Genomic DNA, 13,852 nt, shown 5'->3' on the forward strand with positions numbered 1-13,852 from the left:
GTCAGGAAAAATGTCCAATTCTTCCCAGCCCAGGCTTCCCAAGGGTGTGCTTTTTTCTTCTGTGTTGATGTGATCACTATAACTCCTGCAGCCACATGTCAAGTGAAGTTGAGCTAGCAACCCACAAAGGGACTTGACAGTTCAGATTGCTAATTCAAATGGTAGCCATCAAATGCAGCTTTCCAGTCACACAGGCGAGAATGCGAGTGTTTTAGAAGACCAACCAGCCAGCTGAAGGCTGCAAGCTTGTGAGTGGTGGAAATCAAATCTCAACATGTCTGACTGCAAGGCTCAAGGATCTTTCTAGTCTGTAACATGATTTAAAAGCAGTAACACCAACGTTACAGGCATGTTACCACCCACTGAGTATAAATCTGAATGCAATGACAGTTCTAATGTGACAGTGTCTTCAGAACATAGAATCCCCAGCAAGAATCATGTAGCTGGGAAATCACATAGAGCCACGGTGCTCTTTGGCAAGCCACACAACAAATGCAGGAATGCACATTTCACCCAGTGAGCAGGGACTGTAGTCAAGAGGGAAGTTGACACCCAGAGAGCAAATAGAGTTCCCAGATGCTTGGCTTTTCTGCTTTCTCACTGGACCAGAGGTCACTGGTGGACGGGTCACAGCACAAGCAGCCCCTGAAAGCTCGTCGCTTCCTTGCCTTGTAGTCCAGTCACTGCTCTGTCTCTTCAGCAATGTCAGGTCACAGTTGGAGGCTGCTATGGCATAAGCCACCTCCTGTGGTGCTTGCTTTCTGTGGTTTTCATGTTTAATGCAACGTTGGGTACCCAAGTATCTGAGCATCCTTCTTTCCTCTTCCCTGCTCTCCTTTATGTTTTTCTCTCTTTTTGTCCCCCTCTAAATCTTCTTCCTTTTCTCTCTCTTTAGGTATCATTTCTGAATCATCTACTGTGAGCTAAGTCCGTTGTTTGCCAGAGGACCCCTGGGTTTCTCCTTCTAGAAGTTTAGGTTGGAGTTAATGGGAAAAAGAAAGAAAGAAAGAAAACAAGAAAAAAACAAACCCTGATAACAAAACAAAACAAAACAAAACCAACAAAACAAAACCAACAGCAACAACAAAAACCCCAAAACAAAACCCCCCCTGAAACCTTGTGTTTTCAGTGCTCTGTAAGCCCAGTCCTATGTTACACCCTGGGAGGTTGGTGATCAGGTAAGTACATGTTACTTACTAAGTTCCCAGCTTCCTGAAAGCAGGAGCTCAAGGCTCAAGGCGACTGAGGGACTCAGAATACCTGAGATTAGTGGCCTAGCTACTCCCAACGTTTGTTTCTAGGCTCTCTCTCTGGACATCCACACGAGTTGCTCATCTTACTGGAATATCTCCCTTCACAAGGCGTTGTCCAGAATTCTACTTAGGAAGCCGGTAAGCTGTTCATGTATGTTAACCGCCGCCCACCCCCCCCCCCTTCACACTCACTGCTAAAAACTATGTGAAGCGTTTTCTAGTACCACCCTATGGTTCTTAAGATCTTTTCTGTTTTATTTTGGTTTAGTTTCAGTTTTACCAAGACAGGGCTTCTCTGGGAAGCCTTGTCTATCCTGGAACTCTGTAGACCAGGCTGGCCCGGAATTCAGATCTGCCTGCCTCTGCCTTCCAAATGCTGTGATTAATGGTGTGTGCCACTACACCCCGGCTCGTTCTTAGGATCTGGTAATTCAATATGATACCTGCAGGTCTCACCTTCCTGTCTTAAATAGATTTAAGGTATTAAATATCTTTAAATATCAGGCCTGCCCTCACTCAGCCCTGGGATTCTGGGAAGCGTCCTCAGCCCTCACATGCCCAAAGTAAAGCATGGCTGTTCCCATTGCAGACCTCTTCCCCATAGCTCTGAGGAAATATTCAGCCTGCTGTGTCTGGTGCTTTGTTTTGTTTTGTGTTTGTTTGTTGTACATCTCTGGCTCTTTTTTAACAATTTTAACAGACAGTATCTTTTTTCTATCAGGCACAACAACTGCCACTTTTTAAGAGTTTAATATCTTCTTTTCATTTAACTCTATTTATCATTATTAATTATTCACTTTATATCTCGGCCATAGATAGCCCCCTCCCTCATCTCCTCCTGGTCCCACTGTCCCTCCCTGTTTTCCCCTCTCCCCTCTGCCTTACTCCTCAGAGAAGGGGAGGCCCATCCACCCACCCCAACATACCAAGTCACATCAGGACTGAGTGCATTCTCTTCCCCTGTGGCCTGCTGAGGTAGAGCTGCCAGGGAGAAGTGATAAAAAAGCAGGCAACAGAGTAAGCCCACATTCCCCTTGCTAGGGGACCTATATGAGGGCCCAGCTGCCCATAGGCTATGTTTGCATAGGGAACATGGGTCCAGTCCAGGCATGGTCCTTGGCTGGAGCTTCAGTCTCTACAGAGCCCTGATTAATTGGTCTGTTGGTCTTCTTGTGAGCATTTAACTCTATTTGTATAAAGTAAATTGTACTATATATCTATGCAACTTTAAAAGCATATAAAATACAAGGAGTTGAGAGTAGTAATGGTTTTTGTTTGTTTGTTTTTTGTTTTCTGAAACAGGGTTTCTCTGTGTAGCCTTTGCTGTCCTGGAATCACTTTGTAGACCAGGCTGGCCGCAAACTCACAGAGATCCACCTGTCTCTGCCTCCCTGAGTGCTGGAATTACAGGCATGTACCACTACACCCGGCAAAGGTAATAAGACACAAATGCAAAAAAAGAGAAAAAATGGCAACTCATGTGTGTGTGTGTGTGTGTGTGTGTGTGTGTGTGTGTCTGCCCTAATGAATTTTTTTTTATTACTTCTGATGGTGCAACTGGCCTGTTGGTAAGTTCTTCTCTGCTTTTTTCTGGTTGGATTTTCACCTTTGCCTCCAGTTAATTCCTACTGGGGTTTGATTTATGAAATGAAAACCAAGTAGGTTACAGTTTATATTTAGGAAACACTTTGCCATGCCCCCCCCCGTGGGCCCCCGCTTGCACACCCTGAACTGTGTGTGAAGAATTCCTTTTATGAGCAAGAAGGCAAATGAAGAAGTTACCTAAGAGCCTTCAAAGCGCTCATAGTCTGTCATTAGTCACTGCCCTTTACCCGAGGCAGAGCCTATGGCTTACTCGCTCTTTGCAAAACTGTCACCATTTTGAGGTCAAAGAGTCAGTACTCAGTCACTGTAACCACCCACGTAACAAAGGACGAACTGGTCTAGCTGGATAGAGACCGCAGAACAGTTCCATGGTGAGAAAAAGAAAAGAAAACGTGCCTACATTTTCTATTAAAGGTTCAGCTTAAATTTGCTAGCAAACACTCCAACACAGGTAGAAATGGAGCATTAACAAAGGAACTTTGCCTCCAATTCAAGGGGGAGCCTGGGCATGAACCTTCACCTTAGCTGGTTTGTACAAACTGTGAAAACTCTCCCTCTCACTGCTGTTTTGTCATTACTCTTTATTATCCAGAGACGGGTCTGTTTCCTCATTAATTAAAAAATTATCAGAAATAATATTCTCATTTCCTCCAAAAGAAATAAACACAGGCAAAGTTCAGAGGGACGCATTCCACAGAAGCTGCCCACAGAGGAGCAAAGTGCAAGGCCAATAGCCTGGACCAGAGCGCCTGCCCTGTCAGCCCTGAGATTCTGAGATGTGTCCTCAGGCCCCAAATCCCCGAAGCAAAGCCAGGCTGGTCCCATTGTAGACCCCTTCCCTGGGACTCTGAGGAAATACTTACCTCAGAGTCTTCTTCTTGTTTTTGTTTGTTTGTACATCCCTGGCTCTTTTTTAATTTTTAATTTTGAGATGTCCTCATTGGCAAATTAGCTAGGATGGCCTTGAACTCACTCCGTGGCTCAGGCAGGCCTTGAACTTGACTCAGGCTCCTGGGTTGCTGAGATTACAGGGGTGCACCAACCTGTTTACATGTGCAATTGAACTCTGTGTTTGATATCGGTAAATAAAATCATAGGTAGGAGTTCGTCCCGTGGCCAATGTCAAGCTGTTTCCCATTGGTCTTGTTTGTGGGTTCAGGCCACCAACGAAAGTATTCACTTCCCCCACTGCATTGCCACTATGTCATTGCTGGTTTTGGTGCTCCGACCATTAGCAGCTCTAACTCTGGCCTTGTACATGGCTTTATGTAAGGACATTGTGATCTTTATTAGCCACTCTTCCAATGCTCCTGGGCTCACGGTTCTAAACTGCAAAGAGACATTCATGGCTCTCTTGCCTGAAATCACACACATACAAGCATGACTGTGTGGCATAAACACATAGGTCCTTCCTCTTGTGAGTTAATAGTCAATAAGTGAGCAACATTCTCAAGACATTAAATCATGGATGGGGGAATGTCAGGGATGAGAATGGAGGCATCTTACCTTCTATAGATCTCATGCCAATTAAAGATGCTAAAAGAATACACTTTGCAGGAAAGCAGCAAGTGCCTTTGCTTAAACAAATATTTATTTCAAGATAGTTATTAAAAGAAAACATTTAAACTTAGCATTTTACGTTAGCTCTGGGCTAAATAAGAACCTGGAGATTTGGAAACACACAAAGGTTATTTAAAATATTTACTTATCTATGTTATTTTGTGTGTGTGTGTGTGTGTGTGTGTGTGTGTGTGTGTGTGTGTGTGCGCGCGCGCGCGCGCGTGTGCGCCATGTGCATGCGGAATGCCAGGAGGCCAGGCACGTCAGGAAAGGGCATCACGTTCCCTGGAACCTCCATTCCAGACAGTTGTGAGCCACCATGTGGCTGCTGGGAACTGACCCAGGGGCTTCAGCAAAAGCAGTAAGTGCTCTTAACTGCTGAGTCGTCTCTCTGGCCCATGTAGCTACGTTTTATTCCTTATTCCCATGCAGCAGAGTGCCTTGGTATCTTGAAGATTATTTGTCCACTGTGAACTTTTCACAATAAAACTGTGTTTGAAATGCAAGCTGTTTAAAATCTGCTGATTTCAAAGAAAAGAAGACCACTACAACTTTGCTTAAATTTGGGCCCAAAACAACATCGGACCTCAGATCGTATAAAACTGGTTCTTTTTCCAGATGATGTTTCACTCCATAGCCCAGGATGGCCCTAAGTTCACAATCCTCTGGTGCCAGCTTTCCAAGTGCTGAAACTAGAGGCATAATCCACCTGCCCATCTCAACTGACCACTTAAAGCAAGGTTCTCTTTATTTCATACTCTCTTATTCAGAAGACAGCACACTAACCTTGTGTTCAAGCCAAGAAAATGTTTGGTTTTATTATGCCAGCAATATAAACTTTTTAAGGACAGAAATGAAGTAATTTCTGAGTTATCTAAGCACTGAGTATATTTCTTGTCCTTCCATTTACACCGCAGATGTGATACAGGGGCCTCTATATTACACTGAACAGCTTACGGTGTAGAAAGTTCTCTCCCTCTCCTGAGACATAAACTGGTATCACGTGTACAGTAAGAATGTTAACCTTCTCCAGGGTGGCCATGTGTGTGGAATATATATGGAGTTGCTTCTGACACCAGCACCCATTTAAGTAAGAAGTGGGGCTCCTTAGTCACTTCACATAGCAGCAGTTTCCACCCTCCTGCAGAGTTAACTGACTCTCACAGCTATTTAAGTTAAAAGACCCATTCCCGTGGGCTACTCTCCTTTACTTGAAATAATTAAAGGAGCCTACGGTCCTCTCTAGAAGATCTCATTTGTACCATTCCCCTATCTGTGATCAGGCGATAAATATGGTACCGTAAGAATTCGGGCTGCGGGCCCAGTGACGTGTGTGTGTGTGTGTGTGTGTGTGTGTGTGTGTGTGTGTGTTGTTTCATTTGGTTTCTTGTTTGTTTTTTGTTCTTTTAGGTTTTTGTTTTGTTTTAACAAAATAAAATTATGGGCTCTTAGGAACTTGGTGAATTAAGATTCCTTTGGTGTATTTTATTGGATATCTGATGGTATCTCACAGTGAGTGAATCTGACAAGTCACCGCCTTGCCATTGGCCTTTGCTTCCTAGGAACATAGTCTCACATTTGCCCTGATTTACACGTACCGCCAGAGGCCATATTTGAATGAAATTAACTTGACACGGACTACACCAGAAACCTTGTGGTTCTGTATTCCCCAACCTCCTAGCGGTTGTCTTCTCTCTTCAGGTAGCAATTCAACTGGGCCACATTTCTAAATGGCCCTTCTATTGTCACCAACCCTCACAGCAGTCATTATGTCAGCTTACGCTGTGCTTTCTTAACTGTCCCCTTGCATACCATCTTCCCTGGGGTGGGATGGAAGGCTCCATGAGCAAGCTGATGTCTGGTGAGGCTCTCTGTTGGATTTCCAATCATCAGCACAGCCTGATTCACTCGTACGTGAGTGAATGAATGAATGGACTTGATGTCATGGTGTTACTTTACCATGGCCCTTCCCAAGGGAGTCAGAACAAAAGCCACGTGTGTCATTACAATTTTTTCACAGCCACATTCAAAAAGTAGGAAAACCAGATTCATTTTAGTAATACATTTCACTTGACATGTCTCAACTATGGTTATTCCAACATATAATCAATGTAAGAAAATTTCATTATGCATGACATTTTTATGTTAACGTCAACTATGATATGTATTGTATACTAATAGACATCTTTGCTCAGGCTAACATTTTTCTTTTGAAATCCTTGATCATCATTTAGTGTTCACAAAACTTACAGTTAAAAACTTAGATTGATCAATTAAAGCTATTCTACCATACTTAAATGTTTTCCAATCATCAAATTGAAGATAATTGCTTTACTTTTCATTGAAATTAAGTAAAATTTAAAGTTGAATTTTACTGTCATATTAGCCACCTGGCATGGGCAGAAGAACTTTGTGTAAGGACAGAAACAGGTATTGGATGTGCTTTCTCTGCATGTCTTAACCATATTAGTAGAATACACAGGCAACCAACACAACGAAATAATCCTTTGAAAACATGTCTAAGTTAGAGGTCAACATATATTCCCAAACCAAACAATTTAGAACTTTGTCAAAATTCTTCCTTATTAAGATTACTTATTTTATTTGAGTTTTAATAAAAAAAGATTTTTATTTAGTGGGAAACAGATGACCCTATGAGAGCAGCCTAAATGTTCACATAACTGTCCGTAGTGGATCTGCCATTAGCAGATGCCAGTAAAAATGGTCATTGTAAGCTAACTTTATCAAATGTCTATAGTAGCCCATTTTCCCACGGACAATCCCATATTGGCAGTAGCCTTTTCTAGGGACATTTTTGGGGTACTGACATGGGCTTGGGAGTCGATCCCATACTCAGCAGGTATGTCTCAGAGAGGCATGATGTAGCAACCCATCTTCCTCCAATACCCTGAAATGTGGGCATGCTCACAGGCACTGTTGTATGTGTGAACTTCTTCCATTATTCTGGTACGAGGCAGGGAGCTTGAAAACCAGGATTGCTTTACAGAAGTTATCTTAGATTTAGTCACTGTGTCAAAGACGAAAACAGGTTTTGACAACTTGTGGCCACATGACTTGTAGTAATTCGTGTAGGGCCACATTGTAGATCTGCATAAATTTGGAACTTACAACATATTTCAGAAATGGAATGAGGAACGTATTTTGGATCAGGACCCATTTTTAAGGGGTCTGTAAAAACCAATACTATGTGGTTATTTAGAAAGTAGGCAGACTGGGGCTTAAATTTCACTTTAATTAAATATGTGCTCTAGATTCCTGGGCAATGAGCTGAATGCATTTTCATATATATTAAATATTTGAAATTACAAATCAAGGCCACTTTAGCCATCAGTCAGCGGGGCTGGGGCACATGGATTTCTGAGTTCAAGACCAGCCGGGGTCTAGGTAGTGAGTTCCAGTACTACCACAGCTGTGTAGAGAGTCATGTCTCAAAAAAATATCTAGGCCACATTAAAACGCCATTACTTACTTTGCTGTAATTCCTGACACAACAGTAACCTAACAGAGAAGCAGTTTAGACTAAGTCTCTGAGAGGCTTTATGTTCTCATGTGCAAAAAGCCAAACACATCATTGCAGGATTAGTAAATTGAAACTCAAGCTAAGAGGGTCAAAGTGCGTCCCAAGGCAATTGTCCCCTCCACAATGAGGCAGATACGTATGGGATAATAGGGGGAAGTTCAATGCATTAGCATTTAACAGTCAAAACAGGAACGTTTAAAATACTCTGTTCATGGTTAAAAATAATCTGTACTCTAATTCCAGTGATCATTGCCAGGGAGAACCAAAGTTGAGAGATTTCTATTAAAAACATGACTCAGAGGAAAAAAAAAATACAGGGCCTGGCAATGAAGGAAATGATCCGGAATCATCCCCTATTGGTCACTCCTACAGTCACATGCCTGGGACATCTTTATAAAGGGGGTTATCTGGACTCAGGAGCTTCATAGCACCTTCCCCCATCCTGCAGCCTCTCTCTCACCTGGAAGAGAACTCTTAGAAGGTTTACAAAATGTGTGATGCCCTTGTGGGAACCTGGAAACTCATTTCCAGTGAAAACTTCGATGATTACATGAAGGAAGTGGGTAAGTGCTATGGGTGATGTGATCTCCTTCACTGAGTAGAGGGTATTCAGCCCTGGGGGGCAGTGGCTGAGACGAGGTGTAGAAGCCACAAGAAACAGCCTGTCATAAAAGCTTTCTAAATCGAAGCTTCAACCCCATGGCTCTTGCAGGTGACCCAGCGAGGAAGAGTCTAAATGAAAATCATTTGCTGTCTATAGAATGACAAGGCGTTGCCTTCATTGTCAGACTTCTGCTTCTGAGGTTCACTTGGCTCTTTGCCTGTTTTTAACACCTCCCTTTACATGAAAGTTTTGCAATAACTTAGAAAGAAAAATATACTTTTTTTGTAATATGGAGTAAGTTTTACTTAAAACCGAAGCCGTGATATTGCCTATCTCAGAAAAAAATCATGTTGGAAAGCATATTCTAGAAAATTCTTTTCTATCTCAACGGCAAGGTTTGTGTGATTATTTTACGATGGACATAAGCTTGACCCTCCAGAGATAGTTTCTTCAAGAAATTAGCATTCACTGGTTTTGAATGATATGGGATGCCATGAATATATGGAGTAATTGAAAAGGAAAGTATGGTATGTGAAACCCATACAGCAAAGGCTTGAAGTGGTTTAGGCTCTGTCAACACTGCCCACATGCTCCTGTGTGAGTAATCACAAAGCAATCTGGCAGTAATACAATGGCCATCGGCCAGCGGTGCACTTTATCAGGGAGCTTCTGCATGGAGCCCCTTCTTTCACTGTCCTTCATAAGGTCAGATGCCACATTACATAGTACCTTCATTGGGACGAATCCCCGAAATCTCCAAAGACTTCCCCTTCCCCTCAGTTACACAGTGGGAACTTTTGGTTGTCTGTCCATCTTGTTCTCTTGTTTGCAGATACGAAGCCGATCAGGAATTTCAGCATTCCTTACCTCTCAGGGCGTCGGCGAGTTACCGTTCAGTGTGCTCCTTACTCTGCACTCACCCAGACACACCAGGGTTTGGGCTGCTTCTAGCTATTGACTCATTGAGACCCTTTGTACCGGCAATATTCATATCTAAATTATAATAACGCGGTTGAAATTGTGAAAGGCTCATAATTAAAGGCAACAGCATGTTTCCTGAATGGACTTGGTAGCTGTAATTGAGGCAGAGCTGGCAGGTGTTGCCTTCTGCAGCCAAAGAAAAGCAGAGGAGCACGAGTGAACCTGTAGTTTGTCCAAGGCTCAGGCTCTCTGGGTTCGTTTTCCACATTGCATGCCTTTCTTGTACCCATTGACTGCTGTGTTTTGTGGCAGAGTGAGGATTCGAGGCAAAAATACCCCATTTTCTCACTTGAACTAAACTACAGCCTCTGAGCCGTTATCTTGTACTGTTTCTCTCTCAATTCATCCTTAATTCTAACCGTGGGTCACCTTAGCCAAAGAAATAGCCTTTATTTAAGCATTTGTGCTGGGAGAGCTGTACACCTCTGAGGTGGGGATCCTGTGTAACATGCGCAGAGAGAGTGACTAATGTTGTAAGTTGTCCACCCTCCTCAGGACAGCATTTCCTTCATTTAAACAACCAAGACCTTCCAAACAATGACATTCCAATTTCCTGAGTTCAAAGATAAATTGAGTCCCTTTAATTTTCCTTACACGCTGCCGAGAGTGATATCATCATTCTAAAATGACACACTACTTAGGAAACATTTTTTCCCTTTAGAGAAATTAATCAAATATCTTCATTTCATGAGGGAGTAACATGGGAATTAAGCCTAGAAAATTAAGCTCAGCAACACATCCTATGAAATATAATTTCTGTGCACTCGAAATGAATGACCTTTTAACTCAATAATTCTATATTAGGCCCGGTCTCTGACTTAGATTTTTAAAAATATTACTCTTAATAAGAAAGACTAAAGTGGCCAAACTGTCCCAATCATAAACACAAAATAGAGAGATTTTATATATATAGATATATTATTACCATATTATAATAGATGTATTATAGACATATTGACATATATGAAATGCATAGACATCGAGGGGTGAAGATTTAATCTCTTTATACATTCTGGTTGAAATTAATGACGACTCCCCTGAGAGATTGTATTTAGAAGCAGAGAAGGGGACAAGCTAACGGTAAATCTGGATGGATGGACTCTGAAGTATATCCTCATATATCCAACATGCTTATAGCATGTTTCAAAGAAGCCTCAAGAAGCCTGTCTTCTTCTTCATGCACACACAAATACGTGAGCTTGATGTGTTTCTCTTCCTAACTATAGGAGTTGGCTTTGCCACCAGGAAGGTGGCCGGTATGGCCAAGCCCAACATGATCATCACTGTGAACGGAGATGTGATCACCATCCGGTCGGAGAGTACTTTTAAAAACACTGAGATTTCCTTCAAACTGGGCCAGGAATTTGATGAAATCACTGCAGATGACAGGAAAGCAAAGGTGAGGAGCAAGGAGCTGGTTCAGAGTGAGGCTCTGGCTTCTAGTTCTGCAGCCTGCAGCGACATCTCAGGACATCAGGAAGAAAAGATGTCCTTTGTTGACTGAAGCCTCGGAGCTCTCACACCTAAGCCATCACCATCACCGTCAGTGGGCAGATGGTGCATTTTTTCCTCGGTACTAAGTTGTTCTGATAATGAACATGATTAGCACATTTTACGTGTCCTACAATAGTGTATGTGAAATAAATTAGAGCAATAAAATAAGAAGGAAAGTTTATAAAAGAGAGGCCAAAAGAATAAAAATCACCATAATATCACCATCTGAACATATGTTTTGTCAGCTAGATTCTTTCACAGCATATTCTTTTTTTTTCAGAATGTAATTTTTATTTTCTATTTCTAATCATAATACATAAGTATATATACATATATATGAGTTCTATGTTGGTTTTTCAAGACGTGTTTCTCTTTACTTTTTTCTTGGACTATATTCTTGTCATTTAGAGTTACTAAGGACCTCAGAACAGTCCTTTGAAGCAAGGTCTCATATTTTTCAATCTTACTGTTGGCCTTCATGTGCAGACTGCAATCTCTCTTTACTGTGCCCACAGAGCATCATAACCCTGGACGGCGGGGCCCTGGTACAGGTGCAGAAGTGGGATGGAAAGTCGACCACCATAAAGAGAAAGCGGGATGGTGACAAGCTGGTGGTGGTGAGTACATGATGCGCATGGAGCTGTAGACCCCACCGTCAGGGCCTCAGGGCCATTACTCCACTTCAGAAAACCCACCTGCTAGGTAGACCAGATGGCTCATTTGTAGCATTTGGTTATTTGGAGCTGAGTGTTGAGTCCAGGTTCTCATACTTGCCCCTCTCATCCACCTCAGTCAGGCTCCACCCCTGCATGCTTTCCCTCTAGGATCAGTCCCTGTTTCCTCTCTGGCGTCACAGGCTGTCTCATGTAACGCCCTCACCAGAGTGTAGTCTGTATTTCTGCTCAGGGCATCCACTCCCCATGGCAACTCTCCAGCTCCCTGAAAGGAAGACCCATACCTTCTTGGTCTTGGTATCACCCTAACCTGTTACACTTGGGAATGGGTATGCAGTACAAACAAGAGGTTCTAGAACACATTTTCCCCCTGTATATTGTTTCCTTTCCAACACTGAGAGAATAAAAAGAAATTCACACTATTGTCTCCATGATTGACCATGAATATTGTGTGTCTAGGAATGTGTCATGAAAGGCGTGACTGCTACAAGAATTTACGAAAGGGCATGAGCCAAGAGAAGTGGCCCTGGACTGAAATTTGCATCGGTCTCTTCAACAGTCAGTTGGATGTATTGTTTTTTAAAAAGATATGATTTTCCAATAATTAGCAAGCAACGAATTTTTTCTGAAGCTGGATTTTATTGAATAATATGTTGGTTAAATAAAACCTTTTTAGATTTAGAATGTGGTGTAATGATATTTTTATTGTGTGTCTAATTTTGTACTCATTATGGAGTGAAAGGAATGGGAAAACTGTATTATTATTATTATTATTATTATTATTATTATTATTATTATTATTATTATTTTGGCTCTGATATAAGTAGTAAGATCTTTCATAATAATGCATGGGAGAAAAGTCAACGCACAGGGGCTTTCCTAGATAAGGCACAATGTATAGGAACCACTGCTAAATATTAAGTTTATAGCATGCCTGCAGATGTAGTGTAATCTTAAACACAGTGAAACTATCTGCACCCATGTGATTCCAGCATGCACATTCATATTTGCCCTAGGCTGGAGCATCACGACTCAGCAGTGCACACAATGCTGTAGAAATGAGCTCTAGGCTTCACAAATGTGTGTGTGTGTACATACGTGTGTGTGAGTGTGTGAGTCTGTGCGTGCATGCGTGTGTGTATGTTTGTGGGTGACTGTGTGCATGTGTGTGTGTGTATGGGGGCACGCGTGCATGTGTGTGTATATGCTTGTGAGTACGTGCGTGTCTGTGTGTGTGTGTTTTCCTAAACACTCCAGGCTGGTTTTGAACTGCAATTCTTCTACCTCAGCCTCTTGTGTTGCTGGGGTTATAGGTATGAGCCACCATGCTCAGCTAGTCTGAAAGTTTTAGTCTAAAACAAATGTTTTAGTCAGTCTTCACAACTATAACAAAATTTTGAGGCTGTTTGCTTTATTAAAAAAATAAGTTTTCTTGGTTATCAGTTTGGGAAGCTGAAAGCTCAAGGTAGTGCAGCCTCAGAGGTTTGGCCCGGACCTCATGGTAGGTGTTATCATGGGGAATGATAATGGAGAGAAACATCGTCTTGCCAAGGAGCGGGGAGGAGCCATCCTTGTCACTTATAATAACTTCTTCTTGCAAGATCTAGCAGGCTCCACTAATCTCACCCGGGAAGATTCTCACCTGCAAACCTGTCCTGCTCACCCATACTGACCTAATGACCCTCTCTGTGAGTCCCGTCCCTTAATGCTCCAGGTCCTCCTGAACGCTGGCATCAAGCTTCCAGGACCTGAATCACATGCAAACCTGTTGGTGTGGTCTTTTTTGTGTGCTGTGTACAGACTGTCTTTCTATTCCTCACTGCTGATTTCTGTCCCCGCAGAGAGCTGAGCACTGTCTGGACACTGGTTTTGTTACTCTAGTTGCTCAGCCACCTGCATCATATTTTGTAAACCTACGCTTATCTCACCTTCTGACTGGTTTGCTGAATGGCCTGTAGGCCAATCTCCTGCAAAGGCAGGGGAGGAAAGTGGGTCTTCTGGGCAGAGTTAGGAACTCTGCGAAGGAATCTGAGGCAGAAGGGTTGTCAGCCAGAGATGGAGGAAGAAAGGAATGCCTGTACTGAGGAGAGGTAACATGCCCCGTGTTAGAACATAGATTAGCATAAAAGGGTTCATTTAA

General features: G+C 42.5%; 1 protein-coding gene and 1 long non-coding RNA gene across 2 annotated transcripts; both read left to right on the top strand.

The window, feature by feature from the left end:
- Positions 1-577: 577 nt before the first annotated feature.
- Positions 578-1,008, top strand: LOC127200144 (uncharacterized). The gene is made up of 2 exons (XR_007832026.1): positions 578-799; positions 896-1,008. It is a non-coding gene; the product is annotated as an uncharacterized LOC127200144 (long non-coding RNA).
- A 7,346-nt stretch (positions 1,009-8,354) lies between these two features.
- Fabp4 (fatty acid binding protein 4) lies at positions 8,355-12,352 on the top strand. The gene is made up of 4 exons (XM_051158209.1): positions 8,355-8,522; positions 10,771-10,943; positions 11,554-11,655; positions 12,172-12,352. The coding sequence occupies exons 1-4, from the start codon at positions 8,450-8,452 to the stop codon at positions 12,220-12,222; spliced, it is 399 nt and encodes a 132-aa protein (XP_051014166.1). The 5' UTR covers positions 8,355-8,449; the 3' UTR covers positions 12,223-12,352.
- Positions 12,353-13,852: the final 1,500 nt, after the last annotated feature.

This window comes from Acomys russatus, chromosome 2, assembly GCF_903995435.1.
Source record: "Acomys russatus chromosome 2, mAcoRus1.1, whole genome shotgun sequence".
NCBI classification, from domain to species: Eukaryota; Metazoa; Chordata; class Mammalia; order Rodentia; family Muridae; genus Acomys; species Acomys russatus.

What these genes read in the sequence shown, in the direction of transcription:
- Fabp4 (XM_051158209.1), top strand. Translation starts at nt 8,450, where the DNA reads ATGTGTGATGCCCTTGTGGGAACCTGGAAACTCATTTCCAGTGAAAAC. An exon ending in TGATTACATGAAGGAAGTGG is followed by an intron (nt 8,523 to 10,770) that starts GTAAGTGCTATG and finishes TCCTAACTATAG; the next exon opens with GAGTTGGCTTTGCCACCAGG. An exon ending in ATGGTGACAAGCTGGTGGTG is followed by an intron (nt 11,656 to 12,171) that starts GTGAGTACATGA and finishes TTGTGTGTCTAG; the next exon opens with GAATGTGTCATGAAAGGCGT.